Here is a 23,413-nt window from a genome sequence, read left to right as displayed (position 1 = left end):
AAGCATATAACACCGCTGCAATAGGGTTTCTGAAACAATTTTAGAAACCATAGCACATTTCTTACTGTGTGGTCACACTGGTCTAAAGTGTTGTTGCGGACGCAAAAAGTGTTGAAGCAACGAGGCGCAAAACGGGAGGAATCTCACAACCGCGCGAATTGTAAATAACATATATGCATCTGTTGTGACAAGTGATATTTTTATGTTATAGCATGTTTTGTTGCATTGTTTAGCTGTAATGCTGCCTCGCTGTATGTTCTCTCGCAAACCCCTTTTAACGGAAATCGTTCTCTAACGTTGTCATCACTAGAAACCCGTTAACATAATTGTTATTTTCAGCATAAACAGGTGTATTAAAGAATAACTTCGTCGTTTTTTGTACCACAACGTTTTTATCGAAGTAGGGGATAGGAACACATATGCCCAGGTCCCAAATGTTACAAAAAACACTCTGATATATTCTAAAAAGGAAGTTCGAAGATTAGTACACACGTGATTTAGAGGGGACCAGAAGGCACTCCTATATTGAAACTTATTGGGAATTTCTCTGAAAGAAAGTTATTGCTGTTGTTGTTTCAGGTAAGGAATTAGATAGACGGATTTAACTCAGGGGTGCTCAACCTTATTTGGTCGTGGATGCTAATTCAAGCGGCCGTACACATGCATGGAAGTCAATTTGTATTATCGGCCCTGCAAAATATAACCCCTCATTGCAATTTTCGGTAAGTAATGCGAAGTTATCAGTATGGGCTGACTCATTGGCTGCCGTTGGTGAAATCAAGTCTGTGTGATGCTGCCAGTATTAGTAATAAAACGGTTGTGCGCTTTAATTGATCATCGAGTGTGGCTCTTCGTTAAATCTTTAATACTCACCGACAATACATAATTTAGAAACATTCATAATGACGCAATTCATTTGCTGCCGTAAAGGGGAAAAACGCTGGAAACAATTTGCATAGGTTGATTACACACGAATGAACATCCAAATCATTGGTGCAACAAAACCCAAATCAGAAAAGTTTACACACAAATAATAATCCCACCGACGAAATAGTACAAATAAAGCAATTTTAGTAAGCCGTTTTTAACGCAAAGAATTCACATAACTGTTGGGCACAGCGCCATCTATCTCATTAATTTCTATTTGCTGGACAGACGTGGAAGCAGGTCGTTTTCTCGCTTGTATGGTTTTCAGTTTAAACGCACACCATTATGCATATTTGTTATTTACCTCCAAACGTAAGCTAAACTGAATACAAAATGCTGACATAAACTTCACTTTGTAAATTAATAACATTTGTGTTTTGTTAGTTACGTAAATAATTAGATAAATCATTGCTATTCGCAAGAGCTGTGCCTTAAAGTATGCGTATAAGTTTTGAAAAATAGCTATACCATTCATTGTTCGTTGCTGTGCTGAGTGCCTGAGTTTAGGTTTTTAAACTATCAGAAGGTGTTGGGGCCATGTGACAGCGTTGTTATACATCATCATTATCTTTATTTTAGGTGTGACACAAAAATATTTTAATTTGAACATGCAAAAATTGTGACTTAATGGGTGCCTAACTTAGCTGACTTGATAACCTTAGTAGGTTTTCAATTTCTTTTGTGTACACTGCGTGGTTGTTGTTTTGCACAAAATACATATTTGTCTAACGGTAACCTTGTAGTTTTAACTTTTATGTCCATTTATGTTCTCTAGCATCCTGTTGTAAATTTTGAAGGGATTTTAGGTCAAAATGGAAGGTAGCGATACTTCTCCGCCTTCAGTGTCCTTTGGAACAAAAGTGGCTCGAATTTACCAAACATATTTAGACAAAACTGTTCCCTTTGCTATCCCAAGATGGATTGCTACGCTTGTAGTGTACATTATCTACTTTATCAGAGTTTTTATTCTTCAGGTAACCCAGTCTTGTCAGTTTCATTTAAATTCAAACTGTAAATTTAATGTAATCTCTTGAACTACATTTTGTAAAGTACATGAACGTTTTGGTATTGTAGCAGAAGTGGGTAATAGTGTTGTGACTGACTTTTCAGAAATGTTGGACATGTTTGGTTTTTCCGTATATATACTTGTTTTATGTGACCTATAAATATTTAAGAGTTTTGTAGTTTATTTCAAAAAAAGACATTGCTAAAGTTATTCCCATGACACGCAATGTATTTTTCTCAATCTAATTTGTTATATTTCTTTCTTTAGGGCTGGTACATCGTCACATATGCCCTTGCTATTTATCATCTCAACTTGTTCATTGCCTTTCTGTCACCAAAGGTTGATCCTTCTGTGTATGGTGATGACTCTGATGGTTGGTACACTGCAAATCTGATCGGTTGAAGATGTAGGCCTTTATTTTTACCATACTGTTTGTTTGCAGATGAGGGTCCTCAGTTGCCCACCAAAACAGGAGAAGAGTTTCGTCCATTTATTAGGCGGTTGCCTGAGTTTAAGTTTTGGTATTCTGGAACAAAAGCCATCCTTATTGCATTCTGTTGTACTCTGTTCAGTGCATTTAATGTCCCAGTATTTTGGCCGATTCTTGTCATGTATTTCTTTGTGCTGTTTGGAGTTACAATGAAAAGACAAATCAAGGTTAGTGCAAACCTAATTGTTTTACATGTTTGTTTGGTAGCCACTATAGTTAAATAACTTACATAGTATGACATGCAGCACTTATTCCATCAACAAATTGGCTGACTTATCAGTTGATAACTTTTTTTTGTACTTTTCAATTTGACGATAGTGGTAAAACTAATTTCTTTAAAATTATTTGCAGTACATTGTTTCTTTAAACTTGTTCTCTCTTTTCCAGCATATGATCAAATACCGATACCTTCCATTCACTCATGGCAAAACGAAATACAAAGGCAAGGAAGATACTGGGAAGGTTGTACCACCATCATAAGTGAAAAGTTAACTGCAATAAAGTTGTTTTAGAAGAATGTGTGATGAAAGTTGCACTGTGTGCATGCTTCACTTGGTCAGCAAAAACTGCGATTTAAACCTATATAGCTCCTTTTAGAAGTAATAGTAACTTAATTTTGTTTGTACGTTTTTGTGTGTGGCTGTGTTATGATTGTTATTATTTTGGCATATAGAAACTGCAGGCAATTCTTAAGGTTAACCTTGTCTGCTAATTGCGTCTTTAAACCTTGACTCCTCAGTTGAGTGTGATGGCACTGGTCTGCAAGTTGGTGCAACAAAAGTTTGTTTGAATTGTAAATCTTTTATCAGTCTGCAGTAATGTAAGTAGGAAAGTGCTTTTTCCACTTTTATGTTTGGATCTTGGTAAAACGTTCAACTTTTAGAACAACTGCGTGTGCTTCACAAACTGGTTTTGTATCATCTGCAATACTTATTTCACATCTGCGTCATAACAGTTTATTGTTTGTTGGGATTTGAACGGCAATTACATTACAACGTTTTAATTTCGACTTGGTAAAATGCAGCATGGAAAGTATCTTAAAATCGAAATAGGCATGAAGTTATCAATAGAAGTTAAATTTTACATGAAAATTGTATCAAAACGAATTGCCTATTGTACCAGTTGATCACAAAACTTAGTTGACCCTTTTCTGCTTATTCTTTTAACCATGTTCTGTTTTTCAAAACTGACAATTCCCTTGTCCAAAAAACGTGGTGCTTCTTGGCGTTTATTTTTAGTTACAAAATAATCACGTTCGTTTCATGAGACCTGTGGTTTCCCAAACGTTCTGACAATGCTCTTCGAGATCTGCTTCTGCCTCCAAACGTTTGTATTTGGAATCAACGAATAAGGATAAAAGCAAAGATATAGTCAGACTCCCTGTATGAACGAGGAGCATCCCTAAGCTCCCAAACCTATCCATCATGATTCGAGCCATCTCTGCAATTAGAATACTTATTAGCGACTGAATGCAAGCATAAATGCTGCCCACGTATCCTTCCTTTATGGGGTATGTTGACTGTGTGATGATTTCAAGTACAGGAATGATGGCTATGCGAATGCTGGCTCCGTAAAAGAAGTTGCTCGTCATTATCACCCAAATCATTTCAAAATGCAATCCGAGTATTATACCGATTGAAAATATGAAGGTAAGAGCAGACCCGGCTACGAATTGGAGCTTATACCGTTTGACCCTGTTCACCAAAGCGGCAGATACGGGAACGCCCGTCAATCCACCGGCCGACATTAGCGCCATCGTGTAACCCCCAAATTTGTCGGGGTTTAGGTCACTACCTATGGTGTGGAACAGCTCGCGGTATAATTGTGACATCATCAACAACTCGGCGATCATAGCGTGGAAGACGAAACTTCCGCCGAGAACAACCACCACAAAAGATTTGTTTGTTAACACAGCTTTCGTTTGGGCGATGTAGTCCATGAAATCCACTACAGTTGCTGATTTTATTTCCTGTTCGCTGCTCTGTTTGCTTTGGACTAAAGTTGGTGGCGTCGGTGGACGGTCTGTTAGAAAGGCAAAAAACATCAAAAGAATAAACGCAGCGACCATCAATGGAATACCGTAAAGTACCAATGCTGCGTTGCGATCGTACAGCAACCAATCGGCTTCAGGAAGCTTTGTGGAGTTGAAACCAGATTTTGGGGGTTGCATCATTACCTCGCTTGGGATTAGAACGCCCATGATTATACCAATTGATGCCCCAAACAAATTTATCGCATACGCCGTACCTATCTCGTTGTCAGGAAACCACTGAACTGTAAAGGCCGGAACGAGAGCAATGACAGTTGCATTGCATGCGCCAACAAAAAATAGTCCAATTATTAGAAGCCAATACGAATTTCGACTTGCCAACGAAATGAGTTTCAGGAACAAGCCAATGGTTAGCATCAGTGCACACATGTTGGTCATTTTTCGTATGCGAATTTTATCAGCGTGGACGAGAAAAGCGGTCAGCAACGTGAACAGCATCATTCCAAGAAACTTTCCCAAGGTTCCCCAGTCTGCGGATGCGTACGTTATGTGGAAGTAGGCAACGAAAATGTTGTTTACTTGCGAAATTATCAAAGTGGTAAACGTCTGAAGACAGTTGATGCACGCAATTGCCAAAAGGAAAAACCATCGCCTTGTGTATAACACAGGTTTCCTATCCTCTTCCAAACTCATTTTGCTAGTTTGCAATAGTTGTCCTGCAAAGTTCGTAACAAAATAACTTAAATGCAGGTTCTGTTATTTCTTAGACGTTTATAAACCCAAAGATTTGGCTAAAAATCAAACTTTGTACCAAGTTACCACAATCCACTTGTTTACAACTTCAAGTATTCTTATCGGTAATACGAACAGAAACGAAAACAAGAAAATTTATCAGCACTATAACCTCTGGACTTTGTCGCGAACCCAAAACCGTGATGAAGGCTGAGTTTCGTGAAGAAAAGATTCCTTCAGTCCAAAACGAAATCACGAAAAGGAAATAAAGGAAATTGATACGTTTTCCTGATGCAATCCGGATGACTGGTGTTCTCTGTTCTTACCATGAGATCGAGCTTGAAAATATGTATAACCATGAGACATACTTACATGGCGAACGTAGTTGCGACACAACAAACATTATATCTTTCTGTTGTTGTTTTTCTGTTCAACGTATTTTAATGAGGACCAGCACTTTCACATTTATGCATGACTGGGGTGATAGAACTCTAATATCCTAATACTTTGACTGCAGAAAAATTAAATGCACAAAGTTCCGTTTTTAAGATTATTTTAGATATTTGGCTTATCCAGGTAGGGCCAAAAGGGGCCATGACCCATCCCAAATTCGTTTTAATTTCAGTTTTTTTGAAATTGTCTGTAATTTAGTTTTTGTTCAAATAATTTGCTATCACGCACGCCTGGTCGTTTTCTGCTTTGTCACTCGATGTTTTTAACAGCAAACTTTTACGCTTTTAAACCCATAAAATGTTTGGTCCCCGCCAAAATTTCAGGTTAGCTACGCCACCACTTAGAATTTAGACTTCAGTGACACGTGACATTTTTATGTTGTGGCTTTTCTGTTGCGTTGTTTTGCCATATTGCTGCATAGCAGCAGTATTCCCCTCGTAAACTCATTTTACTGGAGGTCGTTCCCAAACGTTTTACATCATAAGAAACCCCGTTTGACGTCAGCTGTATAGGATGAATAACAGGCGCATTAACGTGTAGCTCTGTATTTCTGTATCATAACGTTTTTATCGAAGTATTTGGTGGGAACGCAGATGCCCTGGTCAAAATTTTATTTAAACCACTTGTTTGGAAGGTTTAAGCTGAGGTTTCTAGTGATCTGTGTTTGAACAGGGGCTAAATAGACGGAGTTTAACTTATGTACAACTTTGTGGTAAAATTAATTACAAGACAACATGATTTTCTTTACATTGTAGTGATAGGGGGAAATTTCAGATATTTTCGTTGGTAATTTTGTGTAATATAGCCTAAAATAAGACTGAGGAATAAAATTTTTAGGTCCAGTAATCTACAAAGTTACCAAAAAATTAAAAATTTCTGCATCGTTGCACATCGAGACGGTTGAGTAAACACGGAAGCCAATTCATTGAAGAAGAAAGATAACACAAAGAGTTGTGTCTGATAATTGTGAAAGTGTATATAGCACGTACATGAGGAGATTAACAAGCTGTTACAAAATGTATTAATACGTGTAGGTGTACATAAGAGTTGTAAAGTTAAATCAAACTAAACGCAACGAAAAGAGATGTTAGTGCATTAGCTTCATGGCACAATAAAATTGAAGAACTGTTTTTTTGGTTCTATTTGAATAAGCGTTGTTTTTAGTGGTACTGATGATGTCGAATAATAGGTGAAATATATATCAAAACAACTGGAAGACAACGGACTTAGGTTTGCTCTTAGATAAGATGTTAAAAAATCACTTACCAAGTTATTGTTACCATAAGACTGTTGGGAGATCCCCATACATGTATGAAGAGTGCTGTTTTTCCGATTTTGTTTTCTCGTGTACACTAATAACTGATGATTGACAATTAATAATACGTGAAGATAATATTAATAGTGTCTAAAAGATATTTTAATTTTGAAAAAGGCTGTCTTTAATAACCTCATTTGTCTTAACAATATGGGTGCTTGACTCAGTCAGTAACTTCAAAGGTATTAGCAATGCTTCATTTCTCAGTGTTCTTATTTAGATGCTATATTACATAAATTATTTAAAAAACAACAGACAAATTTAAAACAAAACAAATTTATTTTATTCTTGATAACTACTCGTTGTTTATAACATTGTGAAAAAGTATCCCCTAAAGTTTGGATTATCCCTTAAAATTTGAAAAGGACATTAGGTCAAGAAAAAGTTTTTGATTCATACAGATTTAATCAACTTCAATACTTCTTGAAAACATTACCCTAAGGTTTTGCCATGACTTTGAATGTAATATATTTCAATTCAAGACAAACAAAGTTTCATTACAAATATGTGACTTAACACAATAGCAATCATCACAAACTCTTCTATGATCTTAGTAATTCCATCGAGGTATCAGTTGTGGACACTACTGTGGAAAAAGCTCCATTGTTTGGTATTGATTTAGTTATTGTTTATGGTATAGCATTAATTTTAAGTAATTATTTTTACACTTGCTTTCAAAGGGAAATAAACATATTAGGTTTTCTTGACACTGCCACAGCCAACTGTGGTGTTTGGTTTCATGTAGAACAAAAAAATATTAAAAAGCATTGTCAAGTGTGCCATGGATCAAACAAATGGACTTCAAGATCTCTTGTGTAATGAAAAGGGATATATAACATCATATGACACCAGCAAGTAAGTGTAACTGTTGCTTATGAAGTTTTTAATCTGAAGTGAATAGACACTACATTGTGTTTACTAAACTGACTGATTATTTTGTTTAGTTGTTTTACCTAATGTAATCTGTATTTGGTGTGATATGATTTTACAAATTAGTTAGCAATTCACTTAATGATCATAAAAGTGCTAACAAAACGATAAGAAGGTTGATCTTTCACCCTTTTGTTCTGGCTCCAAAGAAACAGCAATCTCCTTCAAAACACTAATGTGAATACACTTGACACTTTTTGTGCACTAGGACACACCTGTACGTTTTGCAAGAGTTTCAATGCTTTCTGAGCTGAAAACATACGATAATGCTTGTATATTTTGTTTTGTGTGTTTGGACATCAGGCTGTTGTTTGTGCTGCCAGTCCATTATTACAATTTTTTTCGGTTGCACCACAGTTGGAATTAGTACTATTGTGCACCATAGACCTTTTCCTAATTTCTTCGTGCTAGGATCCATAGATCATTTGTCTTCCTGGAACCACAATTCGGTTGTGTATTGACGAAAGTCATACTTTAAAGCTAACTTTCGCGTTCGTGATATTATTTTTCTTTTGCGCGTAGAAAGTGCACAAGTAGCAGGCAAGCCCTGTGTAGGTGTGCGGCGTTGCAATTAATATATTTGTATAAACTTGCATATAAAAGCAACTGATTTCCACAGTACTAAATGCACTGTAGCCAAAATCATGAGTATTAGGCAAATAACACACCTGAAAGGCTAACATTATTGTTTTAAAAGCAAACCGTCAAATAAACTACAGGCCTTAAATGGAGAGGACAGCAAAGTATCGTCGCATTTAGCCAGCCAATGGCTGTCGTTACTAGAGGAAAAAGCAGTTATATAAACGCTTTGCTGCATTGTTACATAACAACTCTGCGAAATTTACGTAACCGTCGCACTTGTTCGAGCGAGGTGTTGATGTTAAAAGTGCAAGTGCGCTTTTTTTTCAAAAAAGAAGGGGCAGGTGTTTTTGACAAACGCCGACTATTTGCGACTTAAATTGAAAAGGCGCAATATTAGGTTATTGCAACTTGTGACAACGGCGTTTTAGACTTCAGCTGTAAAGCTTCATGTAAATTAAAAGCCTAAAAATGTTTCAGTCAATATTTTTACATTTGTTTGACAATCGCACATGTAACAATCTTCAGTAAAGACCAGTGTTAATCAGGTTTATCTCTTTGCGGTTTCCGCTGCGTAGCAAGACGTTGTGCTGATGACTCGACAACTGGTGAATAATGCCGAAAGTTATAAAAATATGAACACTTGTCGATGTTGACGATGACTTTAACGTTTTTCGGCGCTTGCAATATGCAAAGTAAAGGTTTTTGTAAACGCACCTCATTTTTAAGTTTTGTTGCCTTATTGTCTGAAAATCTAATTATAACATTGAATGAAAAGCTACTTCGTAATTTACCTATTCGTTTATTGCGTCAATCGTCACATGATCGTGGCATGTTGTTATTTGCCTTAACCATTTTCCAAAAAACATTTTTGTTTTGTAATGTGTAAAATGTGCTACCGAACGGAGCACTGCCATATCCCTTCCCTCGCACGTTTTGTAAAAAGTATTTACTCAACCTGAATTAATAATGCATCGATTTACTGCATACCGCGTAACACACCACGTGACTAACCCGGCTGTATATATCATTAAAAATGTTTGTGTAACTGAAATAAATTTATGCAACTGCTCTAGCTATATAAGTGGCGATGGGCTGCTCGTTTTTGATCTTTCCTTAAGACTGTTAGTTTTGACAATAGAAGGTAAATTCCTTTGTTTGCAGGAACAAAAACTTTGAAGATTCTGAAAATGATGACCAAACTGTAGCAAATGAATTTATGATGGGAAAAATGTCTGCAGACCCAACATCCCCCAACGGGAATTTAACAGGTGTGAAATGCAGTAAATCGTTGATAGTATGGAAAACTTCTTTAGTCTGTAGTAACATTTTGTTTGTGATCAGTGTAGTACTTTAAGGCCTTTTGGGGCATTGGATTTTGTTTCAACTTAATAAATTATTTAGTTGTCTTAACAGCCCCTACTGCCATTATTATTTGGCAGCATGAGTGTTGCTACATGAATCTCCATTCAATGGAATTTACGATGTTTACTTTGCCAACACAAGGGACTTTCCTTGTTTCTCTCACTTATAACGTTATAAAAAAACTATTCATTGGTATTATTTCTATATTTTCCCCTAGAATAACTTAGATTTTTGTTAAATATGAATTGATCAATGAAATAATTGCCTGTGGTGATGGTATTTTGTTAGCTTGCACCTCAAGGTCTCATCCAGACTCGCACACCCACATTATATCCAAGGTAGTAGTAGCATAGCTTTTATTCTTTTTGATGGTTTAGACACGATTGACAAAGGTGAAGAAGCTGACGCTGAGTCAGATATGGAGGAAACACTTCCGATAGAAGAAAATTTTTTGACAAATGAGGAAACTGGGAGAAAGAGAAAGAAACAAGATCCAAACAAAAGGAAAAAAATTAGGTAATATTAGCTGGTGTGGTTCAACAGATCAACCAAAACAAAAAAAAGCATTACTTAGTGGTCGTGGACAAATAAAAAACGTTTCATACATTTTATCACTGTCTTCGCGTGTATAATATAGGTAGACATACTCAACAGTGGCTTGGTGTCAGGTAGCTATAAGCCATGGGTATTTGTCTCCATTTTGCATAAACGAACATGGCGCAACACCCGCTACGTCGTCTTTTGTTTGTTCCGCTTTCACACTCGACAAAGCGTGAACACAAAGCAAACAATACGCTCGCAAAACTATCCGTCGGTTAATTCCAGCAAAACTACCCTTTTTTCCATATTTTTAGAAAAATGCTCACGGAAGACAAGTTGAACAAGGAGACACTGGCGGCTGTACAGGAAGAACAAGAGCGTCAGAAAAGGTTGGGGGAGCAAGCTCAACAACGAGCACTTATCGTAAGTGAACAAGTTGTACGGGATCCAATCATAGTTTGGTTTTACTTCGGTGTTAAAAACAAACTTTGCCTTCCCTTTTAAGTATAGAATTCAGCCAAATCGATTTCATAATTGCGAACATCTGAAAATAGTGTCACCAAAATAAGAAACTCGCCCCCGTATCCATCATCGAGCGTGTTTTGAACATTAAAGTTGAATGTGCCTGTCCAGTACGTCTACTAAAATACCTCACAGCGCACACCAGGAACCGAAACCAAACTCGCCCACGTAAAAAGGCTTGGGTTCACTCTGTCGGGTTCCCCTTCGGATAACGGAAACCTTTTTTATTTAAAGACTTCTGACAATAACAAAAGTCTTATTATAAGTTTAATCATCGAATGTGTCCAAATACCATTCGTTGCTCCTATTTAGCTTGTTTGCTTTTTTGTATGCAAATATTTATGGTTTCGTTTTAGCAACGTTGCACAATAATAACCTGGAAAGCCACAAGACTAAGGTGTAAGGTCGTTATTTGCAACGTTGCCGTTGGATTATCTGGCATAGGTATCATGGTCGTTTTGTGCAATGCTATTTTGATTTTTTAAATTTAAATCCAATTTAGTTCGCGATGATTTGTCATTAACTTTTCCTAAGAAATTTGAGAGGCTATTTACCTTGGATTTACAATGTACCTTGGAAATCATTGCGTATCTTTAAAAAAACGTCGCGGTTTGACTTACAACAATCAAACCAAATCGAGCGTTTGAACTTTTATTGTTAATTTTAATTCCTTGCCAGATGGAAGCGGCCAGCAAGCAGGCGAGCGTGACCAGCCCAACGACACCCGATGCTGACCCCCACTCATTTCTTGCACGTTTGCTGACAGCGTCTGATCGCAATTTTGGACAAATCGGGTTGAGCAAAAACCTCCCCCAAGTTCCTACACCACCTAAAGGTAATTTGCGCGATAAATTTTCGTGATGAAACAATTAGGTGCATGAAACTGTGAAAAGCATCACTAACATTGACTAAAAGTAGAAGTGTATTGTCATCCTTGTAACTGGAATAAGCAATGTGGTATCGGAAAAGTCCTCAGGGACTAGTCTGACTAAATATACGCTATCAAATCAGTTTTTGTTGAATTCCCTGCTTAATTTCCGCAAACCCAAATGCGCAGATGACGTCATATGCATCAGCAGCGACACTGGCGACGAGGAAAGCAGCAGCAAGCCGAACGAAGCCATAGACCTGAGTTCTGATAATTCCGACGACGTGATATGCACAGGAGAAGTAAAGGATGAGGACCCTGGCATGGAGGAGGTCAACAATAGGTAGGTGTTGGCGTTCATGTATGCGACGCCGTGCTTTGTTATTTTTCGGGCATAAACGTGCGTTCGGTCCTTGTGATTAGTTTTAGTGTTCCAGCGTGAAATCGGCATTCATTCGTTTATTTTGCTCCACATTAAACGCATTATATTTAGGGTTACTGATTTTTATTTTTTATTATTTTTGTTATGTTTTTGAATAATTTTTTGAATTTTGTAGTTTTCTATCGGCGATGTAGGTAATACTAAAAGTTCTATTCGCGAAATTGATTGAAAAACTGCCGGGTGCAAATCGTGCTTCGTTTTTGCAGCGGAATGCATTCTGACGACACATTGAATCAGCCAGACGCCCAGGGCCGCGTCCTCGTCAACGTCAGCCGCCCCAGCAATGAACCGGAAATTTTCCTGGCTCCCCAACTGGCAAAAGCTGTTATGCCTCACCAGGTAATGTATTTTAATCACTTTCATGAACTCAGATTCATTAATATTTCGCATCTGACAATGTTTGCGTAAACGATTATTTTTATGCAACCTCCCTTGGCCACAGATAATCCTAAGAACTGATTTGACGACATTTAGCTTAAAATCGTTTGTTATGCAACTAGCCGTGATTTAACCCCACACTTTCGTTGAAAAATTTGGAGACAGTATGGAGAATTGGTTGCAATAAGCTAAAATCGGTTTCTGGGTACGTATGTTGTTAATTGCGAAGTCTTTATTGGTGATGCACCGAAACAGCATTTTTTTTATTCGGCCGAAAACGAATATCCGGCAAAAGTTGCCCGATTGAATCTAATCCAACCATACGGCCTTTTATTGGCACTTAAAGAATAACCTCGAATGCTGTACCAACTGCTTAACGTTGATTTTCATCATTTCGTTGACCATAAACAAATAAACGAACATATTTATACAGTTTAAACAATGATTCTACTCTATACTAAATCTTGCGTATTGGCGTTGCATGTAGTAAAAAGTTTTAATAATTATAAAAATCTTAGTTTCGGGCGTATCAATTCGGCAAACCGAACTTTCGGTGCATCCCTGGTCTTTATGTACAGATAAAGTCAATTTATTACTTACTCCTAGTTTCAAAATGTTCAATCGGTTCCTTCACAGATTGGTGGAATCCGATTCATGTTCGACAACCTGGTCGAAACCCTCTCCCACTACGAAACAAGCAACGGATTCGGTTGCATTCTCGCCCACGCCATGGGTTTGGGCAAGACACTGCAAGTCATCGCGTTCGTCGACGTTTTCCTGCGATACACGAAAGCAAGAACGGTTTTGTGTGTGGTTCCGGTAAGAGATTATATATGTCTTCAAACCTACTTTACTTTTGGAAAGGTGACAATTGATAACAAGCAAAAAACATTCTAAACCAATTCTAAACGGGCATTCAGTGTGGCGGCAACTGTAAGTTACAAGGAAAGATACAACCACTGACCAGTGGTTAGTTTAAAAAATAATAAAAAAATGTATCTGTTACTTGAAACAATTTGAGTGTTTGCGTCGTTAAACAGTGTTCGTTACATGCCAACGGTCACGCATTCGGGTCGCTCGATTGAAAGGCCGACTTTTCGCGTTGTCACGGCTTCTCTGGTGCAATATATCTTACGTCATGCTTACTGGAGAGGAGGGAAACCATTTTCGCCACTATCCAAACACACGCCCACCTCTGGACTGTATTGTTATGGGCGTGATGGCGTCATGGGTTAACCCAGCGGATGCGTTCTGGTGTTAGCTTTTTAAAGAGGCCCTGTTATTGTGGTACTATACCAAATAGTAACAAAACATACCTCTGTACATTGTTGGATAATTAGGTGTTTGTTGTATGGAAGTATCCTAGTGCCGAATACATAGCAACTCGTCGTTAATTAACTTGTGGTGTTTTTTGTTGCAGGTTAACACCCTATTGAATTGGGTGGCTGAGTTTGACATGTGGCTTCCTCGCAAATCAAAATGCGTGAACGAAAATCCGGCCCTCGTCTACCCGAGGTCATTCAGCGTTCACGTTCTCACGGAAAGCCACAAAACCGTCGAGTCGAGGTATTGCTTGTGTGGAAAACTTTGTTAACCAAATTAAAAACAAGTATTGCTAGTAATTACTTAATCAAAAATCCTAACTAATTTACCGTTTAATTAACATTTATTCTGCTTAGCATTCTAAAACTTCTTGGCACCAAAAAACATATTTACAAAAAAAAAATGGCGCGATAACAAACCAACTCAGCAATGATTTTTGCTAGGTCCAAAGTGGTCTCCCAGTGGTATGACGAGGGTGGCATCCTTCTTGTGGGTTACGAAATGTACAGACTACTGGCCAGCAGAAAGTCTAGGCAACGGCGCACGAAGAAAAACAAGGGCGAGACGACGATTAACCTCGACGAGCGAGATCGCATCTCCTCCCTACAATCAGGTATGTAAGCTCGGTCTACAGTCTACACCAGTGATTCTTAACCAGTGGGTAAATAGTCGGCACCCAAATATGCAAAAGTAGCCAGAAAGAATATTATGTCACATATTCAGTACACACTCATTGGCAATTTGTCATGTCATGCGTTCGAAAAAGTTAAAAAGTGTAAAGGATATAGCGAAAATGCAACAATTAAATTTTTAGTTGAAAAATCTAATGGGAAATAAGGACTCCGTTAAAACTGAAATTGGAAAACGAGATAAAAAAGATTAAGAACCACTTGTCTATACCATTGTATGGCGTTTACGCATTTATGGTATATTGTCGGGGAACTCCCTTGCGCGGAGTTGCGTTGAGATTTGAGTTGATGCTTTTCAGGGATGCAAGACAGCTTGCTAAAGCCGGGTCCTGACCTAATCATCTGCGACGAGGGCCATCGCATCAAAAACAGCCACGCCAACATATCGAAGGTCCTCAAAGATGTGCGGACGAAGCGTCGCCTCGTGCTCACCGGCTACCCACTGCAGGTGTGTTTTATTTGCACGTGTTTGTGATTTTGGGCCTGACATACATTGTCGCGTTATATCTTGTATCATACTTGCCAGTGTTGTTGACACATAAACAGTAATTGAGCTTGTGACGTAATAGAGTTATTTGTAACAGCATTCAACCTTCATTGTCTTAATTTTGAGTGGGTAACATGTGGATGTGTTTTACTTGGCATTAAAAGTTTCACTTTACAGAGTTCAACACAAGGCGAAAAGACGTAATTGGGCCTATTGGCTGGGTCCCTTGATTGTAACATGTACATATGTGGTTATAAACAGATGCATAAATAACATAAAACAAACTAAGAAGCAAGAATAAATGACATAAAGAATAACAGAATAAAGTCTGTTGCTAGTTAAAATATATTTTTTGTTGTTTTTAGGTGGTTTATTAGTGTGGTTACAGCTTTAACATTACCGTATTTTTGCAGAACAACCTTCTCGAGTATTGGTGCATGGTGGACTTCGTGCGTCCCAGCTTCCTCGGAACAAAACAGGAATTCGCCAACATGTTCGAACGCCCCATACTGAACGGGCAGTGCGCCGACAGCACCAAGGATGACATACGTCTCATGAGATTCCGATCCCACGTACTACACAGCTTGTTGAAGGGTTTCGTACAGCGGAGATCGCACAGCGTATTGCGCAACAACCTCCCACTCAAAGAGGAGCATGTGCTGATGGTCCGCATGTCCCAGTGGCAGAAGAAACTCTACAACACCTTCATCTCGCGAAACATGGAGGGTGGCTCTGGCAGTTGGGGAAGTACCGTCAATCCAATTCGAGCATTTTCGATCTGCTGCAAGGTAAGGGAATATTTTTTAGAAACAATTTCTTCATTCGGAAAACAACCAATGCTGATAGAATAGGAAATATTTGAATAAGAACTTATAACGCTTTTGTGTTTTCTCCCTGTAAACTTGAACACAAGGTGTTTTTTATTGTGAGCTATAAAGTTTTCATCATGGTGATAGATTATACCTTATCGCGTACTCCTTTTCCTGTAGACATAAACACAGTTATCATGCTTTTATCCTGTCGAAAACATGTCGTTCCGTGCAAAATTGTTTGACATGCTCTTTACATCTCACCAGCCTTGTGTTGTCACATCTAGGGTCAATGTTTAAGTCAAACCTTGTTTGAGCGAATTTGAATGGTAATATTAATTGCCGTTGTACCTTTATTTAATTGTTGTTGTACCTTATACCTTATTTTCTACCCTACTGGTTTGGATGGGATTCACTATTTGACCTTGTGACCTAATGACATTGTGGGTTGGTGATGTTTAGGTCAAAGTGTTGGTGCTCAGTGTATTGTATGATTGTGTTGAGTTAGGTGCATGGTGTAGCAAGTTGTTTTACTTTATAGTTAACATTCATTTATATACTTGTTTTATCATTCTATTTGAATAAGGTTACAAATGAATAAGACATATATTAAAATTCCTGGAATATTGGGTAATGACTCCCAAGAGCTAAAGACTGCTTTCTATAAATACTGCCAAGGACTAAAGACTGTCCAACAGGTACAGTAATTTAGCAACAATGAGGTTAGAAGCAACTGTTTGTTCCCCTCTTCAATCAATATTACAAACACAAATCGTGATCTTTATGCAAAGTTTCGAATCAACATTGTGTTGTTTTCATTCAGATCTGGAACCACCCTGACGTGTTATACAGAACTGTGCAGGAAAAAACAGACAAACAAGACGACCTTGACGTTGACCTTCCCGACTCAATCAACCCGAATTCCAGCCAGTCAAACAAATCCCCACCCAACAGGTGCCCTATAAGTCAAAGGTGGATGTTGAAAAACATTAGTCTCAAATTAGACTTTATTTTATTGTTTTGCTTGGAACATAAGTATTCTTGTGATATATGTGACTGGACATGTTTAGTTCGTAAACTTAATTGCAAATCAAACTTTGTGAACTAATATAATAGCTTGCACGGTTCATATTTATCACGTGCTGGGCAAAGTCGAAACGATCACAATACCGTCTAAAAATGAACCAACCTTTCCACAAGGAATATTTTCCATTTCCTCCTTTGAAACCTAATCTCTCGCCAATCTTCCCAACGCCTAAAACATCTTTTTTTTCAGCCAAGATAGCAACAACGGTACAGGGGCAGTGCCATCGCCGGCGACGAGTTCATTTTCCGACGAAAAAGAAAAGGGCATCAGCTACGATTGGGTGCGCTACATGAGATATATATTGAGCTACTTTTGCCGCCAGACATATACTACAATTTACACATGACCGCTCTTCGGGCATAAATTAACGTACTTTATTCTTTCGACGTTTCGTCTGCCATACAGCAAGACTAGAAGTTTTTAAATGAGACATATAATCCGACTGGTTTATTCGTTTAATTGTTTTACAAAAACAATATCAATTTTAACTTTCGCTCTCGTGTATACCGGAATAGAGCACGTAACCCATTTAATAGCCCGCAGTTAGTTGCAGTTCACCTGGCATGCAAACAGTAATTACACACTTGGACAGATTTATGGTGCGTGGGGTGTAACGTGAGCAAACAATAGACCGCAGAACGTTCATGTAACCCCGGCGTTTCGCACATTTTTGCCGATTATTTCGAAACTGCTTACGGTTATTTCGAAATCGTTCAAGTTTAAGTCTTATTGAAATTGTGATGTTTATTCCTAAACTGTTCGTGATTAAATGCCTAACGGTTATATATGTTTTGCAAAATATCTGCCTAGCTTACTGTTGGAATCCAGGCTTTGCATAAAAACCCACCATTAAATGTCCAAATTAAATTTCAGGCAAAAGACATCCTCTCAGGTTACACAGCTGGCTACGTGGAACTCTCCGGCAAAATGGTGATCCTCCAACACATGATCCAAGAGTCTGTATCCAGGGGCGACCGATTGCTCGTTTTTAGTCAGTCTCTTAGCACACTCACACTGATTGAGGAGTTTCTAGGGAAAACCTACGTGCCCACACAGAGCCAAGAACCCAGGTAAACGTTTGTACTTTAATTTGTTTGGTAAATACGAAGTTAAGGCAATGTGATAACGCTTAAAAATTATAAAAAAATGCGGAATTTGACTGATCGCGTCAAGGTTTTACTGGACCAGAGTTTGATGGAATTAATTTTAAAGTGTAAATCTTACTGATCATCGATACAAATAATAATTACAAAGTACCACTGTGGGACCGTATTTTTTTTTAATTGCCAGACTGTCTTTTTTGTTGTCAACAAGATCGTGTCAATGTATGGTCTGTCCATTGGCGGTAATTTGTAATTGCTTTGACGCAGATTTTTGGCCATATTTTTTTCTATTTTGAACGGTAGCTTATTGTTCACATACGTTAGGAATTATTTGTCACTGTAGAACGTGGAGTAAGAACGAATCTTACTTCCGATTGGATGGTAACACCCACTCTGCTGACCGTGAACGGATGATTAACCACTTCAACTCACCAAACAACGAAAACGTGTGGCTCTTCCTGCTTTCAACGAGGTGAGTAGGACAAGTCTGTCTTATTATTACATATATTACCAAGACAAGCCGGACCAAAGCAAACAGTACACAACCAGATTTTTAATTACGTAATACGTACAGAACATTTTCCGGTTTATTCCCATTTTTTTTACTTTGTGTTTCGAGTAATAACCTTGTATAATGTTGACCAGGGCTGGTTGTTTGGGAATCAACTTGATTGGAGCAAATCGCGTGATCGTGTTTGACGCCTCGTGGAATCCTTGTCATGACGCACAAGCCGTGTGCAGAGTATATCGCTACGGCCAACAAAAGACGTGTCATATATACAGGTTAATTTCCTTTTCCATATAGACGCTCCCAACGGTATTTCGCCAAATTCTTTCACCAAATGCATTCAAAAACAAAACCTCATTTTGCTTTCAACAATAAATTTCTGCGATTTTTGGAGTCTTTTCATCGACCGATTTCAGCAACATCCTTTTTGTTGGCAGCGGCATTTTTAACGTTTATACTATTAACAAAAACTCCTACAGACTGCTGTGATAACCCCTCTATTGTATAAAAATAACTCCAGTTTTTTTTCTCAGACTTATCTGCGATCAATCTATGGAAAAAAAGATCTACGATCGCCAAGTTTCTAAACAGGGAATGTCAGGTTGGTTCCTCTTCAAATATCAAAAGATCGACCGTAGATAAGTTGTGTGTGGAAACAAATTTCACCATTCAGGCGCCGAGGTCGTCAAACCAATGCGTGTAGGCTCGTTGCAGTATAGATTGTCAATATAGCTAATAGCAAACCAAGCGTGTTGTAACAAATAGGTAAACTTATCGTCGTCAGTGCTTCGGCTGATAATATGTTTCACCGCACTATCCGTGGTTTTTGCCCACACAAAATAGTACGAGTTTCTGCAGATCGGGTCGTTGACAAGTTGAACCCGGCTTCGGTTTTCACCAAGCAAGAGGTTCTCAAGTTGCTCGAATACAGCCACGAGGAACTGCCCCAAGTTGAAATCGACGACATCGACGAGTACCTTGACCCAGTCCTCCGCGAAACTTGCACAGTAAGTCTGGTATTGGAAACTGCGTTGGGGAAGGTGTTTATTTCGTAATAATTTATCATGAGTTTTGCATAAGCTTTAACATAGCTGCAAAATCTAGGATACATTTGTGAGTGTTGCCAGTAACCAAAAGATGCGGGAATAAATTCCTTTGGAAAAAAAGTATTCATAACGTATCAGCCGCATTTAAAAAAATACGTTCAAAAGTTTTCGTGAAGTTTCTGTTGAAAAATGCTTACTCTCATGCCTCAACCAATCCGTAACGCGATATTTGTCACGTGATTGCAGAAGAACGGTGGTTGGCTGACGCGCAAACCCTTCCAACACGAGTCCCTGTTGCTCGACTGTAAAGACCAGAGACTCACGAAAGCGGAGAAACGAATGGCACACAAAGGTTACCAGCGCGACAAAATGGCCTCGTCTACTTACAACTATGGGTAAAGGATGTTTTTTTGCTTGGGACTCATCGCTGAAATAGATTACACTGTAATATAAACAGCGGTAACAAGTGTAACAGTTTTGTATCTTTCTTCGGTTTTAAATGATAAAGGCTTTTTTGTTACTGGTGCAAAGGTCTGGTAACAAATGATCCTTATTTAATTCTTTTTTTATTCAATAAAGCCGACCTTCGTACGCTGGATTTCACAATGCACCGTCTATAAACGGCGTTATGCCCAAAGCGGCTTCAACCAACAACATGCAAAGGTTAGCGATCAATGTCGATTTAAGCCCATTGTGTCTGAAATGATTCAATTATTTCGACTGTAAACGGCAAAAAAATTTATTATTAACGGCCACATTGTTTAATTCAGTTGGTTGCGTTGTAATTTTTTTTAATCATGATAATAGCATTTTTGACTTATATGCAAAATGATTTCTGAATGAATTCCGTCAACACAAGTATGACAAATAACAGTATCGTATATCATTCATGCGAGGTTTGATGTGTAAATTTAAATGCTTGCGATCTTCGTAAATTCCCCATAATATTGACTACTAACACGTGTTGTTGTTGCAGACCGTTCTTCCCATCTACAATGCCACCGCACGGTGGCGCCCGCCCAATCGCCAACGTTCGACCGATGCAATCTACACCATTGCCCATGCAGGTCAAAGCACTTGACCAAAACGTAATGCTTACATGTGTTTTTGTGCCTATACCCAAAACTCTTTTAAGCTTGTATGTTTCAACTCTAAACGTAAAATTTTAATGGAGATGCAGTTCATACTATCTCGCACTTACATTTTCAAACGGTGGAACAAACAGAGCATCTAAACCAGAAATAAAAATCGACCGTTCCCAAAATTAATTTGTGCCAACGTAACGATTTATTGTTTACACACACACAGGGAACGCGGCAGAATTCTCAGTACCAACGCGCCGGGGTGGCCGTACAGAAAATTGTAGCCACGCAGGAAATACCACTTCCACCACTTCAAGCAAACGCAGTCATGTCCTCTGCTCCAGTTTCCACCAGCATTAAAGTAGGCGAGACTTACTGCATAATCCGTGGCAGAAAAGGAACATATATCCGGACCTTGGGAGGCCGTATCTTTGCCGTGCGTTCAAATGATTCGCCCCGACAAACGTCCATGCCACAGTCCAGCGTTGATGCCTCCTCTTCCCCACCGGTAAGTATTGTCACTAAAAAGTATAAATTTGTCAAGAATCGTAATAAATATGACGATATGTATTCTAAGCGATCTTTGCTTCTGACCAATAATGAATAGAATAATATTCAATAAATTCAAAGCTCTTGTGGCAAAAAATAAATTACTTGGTTGACGTTCCAGCTACCTTCTTCAGGACAAGCAGGTAAGCGCAAACTCGACGATAAAATACTAAAGCGTGTAAAAGGCAAAAATAGGCAAAAAAAGAAATATTATGTTGCGAAACAACAACTGATAATTTTTGTCATTTTCAGATTCTTCCAACAACAAGTGACATCAGTTTCCGGCGTAACAAAAGCGAACCAACACTAAGGTACGCGGTTGAAGTTTGTCGGCTTTTCATAACACTCATCTATTCTATTTGTTTAGGCGCGAGCCACCTCAAAACGTGATACCGCCCTCTGCATTTGAGAACCCGTCCTCACAGGATGTATTACCTCCGGCCAATTTCTATCCATTTCCACCACCTCCCCAAGTCAACCCTGTGGCTCCTCTTCCGTTACTCTCGTCATCGTCAAATGTCACTGCACATGTTCAGCAATACTTCATGAACGAATCATCGAAACCCTTGACTCACTCCACCGATGTGACTAACAGCTTGGGTCTCAGTGTGTCCTCAGGCGCTAATTACCTTGGCCTCGGAAACAGTTACATGGGCTACGGGGCGAGAAATATGCAGAATGCCGTGCAGCCCGAGACTCCTATTGGCCAAGAAAGTCACGTGAGCGTTTCACCGCCCAACATGCTTGACCAGTTGTTGAAAGATGATCCGCAAACACATCTGCAAGAACCTTCGTCCGTGCAAGGAATGTCAAATTCTTTTAACATGTACGGTGGTAGTTTGATGAGCACTACGGCTAACAATGGTTTACTGCGCGCCGACACCACTAACAGTGGATTACAGCAACGCGATCCAATGCCTTTCAGCAGTTTGCCCTCCGAGTTTTCCGAGTTTTCAGATTATTTCAGCAGTTTTGGTTCACTTTCCCAAACAAACTCAGATGTGCTTGGCGCGACGACGCGTGACGATATCAACCAGAATCAAAGTTCATTGCGTGAAGACGAAGACTTACTCGACTTGTCGCAGAAGTCGGCAACATTTCAGTTGGGTTTTTGACCCACGGACTGTTTGTTGACAGCTATTTAAAGAATTTTTGTAAATAAATACTCAGCAGCAAAACCTGAAGAGTTTCTTTTTCTAATTTTCTTTTCTGTGAAATTTAGCCATATTTCTGCAAACAAAAACAGCGACTCGCGCCATTCCATGCTTTGTTTAGGCTCATTAATATTATTCTTTCTTTTGATTATGTTCTTGTATTTCTATGTTCATTCCGCATTTAATGCAGTTGTGAGCCACCAACTTTTCACCTATCATGATGTTTACTGACGTAACTACGATTTATAACCAAGCTAGTTGCTCATTGTTGCTGCATTTTTATGTTGTGGGGGTTATTCTTGCAAACAGTACAAACAGTATCGGCAAACAATATATCCTTTTTTTGTTTTTGTACACATCTTAATTTCTTTTAAGGTTTTATTTATTATTTCGTTTAAAAGTTCTTTGTATAGGAACCGCACGGGTGTGCCGGTGTGTGTTTTTTTGCTTTTTCAAAGTTCTCTCATAGATAAAACAATTTTAAACAATAATTTTATTATAATTATTGGTGTAAATAAAGTTGGTGTGTTCTGTGTTCTTACTTTTCTTCAATATTTCCCGACGCACGCGCCCTGCCTCGTCGTATCAAGACATGCTGGAAAGCACGTGTAATTGTGCGTTTCGTGCAATACCAACCCCAGGTTTTTTTGTCGGCAATGTAACGATACGAACATTGGCGTTTTATTCGATTTCTGTGAAAACCAATCGGTTCAGACTATTGACGACACAGTGCTGTATATTTTTCTCCTCTCATATATGTTGCTCCGTACTGCCAGCGGTGGTGGTTTTCTTGCCTCTATGGCCTATTTTTATATCACGCTTGCAATTAAACCACAACATAAGCATTTATTGTACTGTTGGTTTTAAAGGATGATGCAGATAGTTTGGGTAGGTCGATAAAGAAAGGGCTTCTGGACAGACCTCTAACGTTTTCTGTTTCAATACCCGCTTCAGTGTCGTTTGCACAATGATGTCATAAACCACAACAGGAAATAATGTAAGTTTTCCTTACGTTTCCTAACATCAGTTAACATACAGA

The 23,413-nt window shown here is 38.6% G+C and overlaps 3 protein-coding genes across 5 annotated transcripts; 2 read left to right on the top strand and 1 right to left on the bottom strand.

Moving 5' to 3' along the window:
• The first annotated feature begins 1,706 nt into the window (after positions 1-1,706).
• On the top strand, positions 1,707-3,426 carry LOC145900448 (protein RER1-like). Its single transcript, XM_082988858.1, has 4 exons — positions 1,707-1,901; positions 2,201-2,306; positions 2,376-2,590; positions 2,811-3,426. The coding sequence occupies exons 1-4, from the start codon at positions 1,740-1,742 to the stop codon at positions 2,901-2,903; spliced, it is 576 nt and encodes a 191-aa protein (XP_082844984.1). The 5' UTR covers positions 1,707-1,739; the 3' UTR covers positions 2,904-3,426.
• Positions 3,427-3,672: 246 nt separating this feature from the next.
• Positions 3,673-4,623, bottom strand: LOC145890117 (putative MFS-type transporter C09D4.1). The gene has a single exon (XM_082981159.1). It carries the CDS (start codon positions 4,621-4,623, stop codon positions 3,673-3,675), a length of 951 nt encoding a protein of 316 aa, XP_082837285.1.
• A 2,973-nt stretch (positions 4,624-7,596) lies between these two features.
• Positions 7,597-23,219, top strand: LOC145917723 (helicase ARIP4-like). Of its 3 annotated transcripts, none has more exons than XM_083002995.1 (25): positions 7,597-7,768; positions 9,587-9,693; positions 10,165-10,303; positions 10,642-10,750; positions 11,528-11,684; positions 11,907-12,060; positions 12,366-12,498; positions 13,174-13,356; positions 13,958-14,103; positions 14,304-14,473; positions 14,849-14,997; positions 15,450-15,824; positions 16,669-16,799; positions 17,122-17,212; positions 17,806-18,002; positions 18,379-18,507; positions 18,681-18,818; positions 19,077-19,144; positions 19,402-19,550; positions 19,836-19,984; positions 20,169-20,252; positions 20,566-20,677; positions 20,898-21,179; positions 21,473-21,531; positions 21,588-23,219. In XM_083002995.1, the coding sequence occupies exons 1-25, from the start codon at positions 7,695-7,697 to the stop codon at positions 22,333-22,335; spliced, it is 4,233 nt and encodes a 1,410-aa protein (XP_082859121.1). In that variant the 5' UTR covers positions 7,597-7,694; the 3' UTR covers positions 22,336-23,219. The 3 variants fall into 3 exon arrangements, with proteins under 3 accessions (XP_082859121.1, XP_082859122.1, XP_082859120.1); XM_083002996.1 differs by having other exon boundaries at positions 16,669-16,817; positions 20,566-20,656; XM_083002994.1 differs by having other exon boundaries at positions 16,669-16,817.
• The last annotated feature ends 194 nt before the right edge of the window (positions 23,220-23,413 follow it).

The sequence above is a fragment of the Ascidia mentula genome, chromosome 1 (assembly GCF_947561715.1).
Source record: "Ascidia mentula chromosome 1, kaAscMent1.1, whole genome shotgun sequence".
In the NCBI taxonomy this organism is placed as follows: Eukaryota; Metazoa; Chordata; class Ascidiacea; order Phlebobranchia; family Ascidiidae; genus Ascidia; species Ascidia mentula.
The sequence above is the reverse complement of the archived record's forward strand: the minus strand, read 5'-3'. Positions and strand labels throughout refer to the sequence as shown.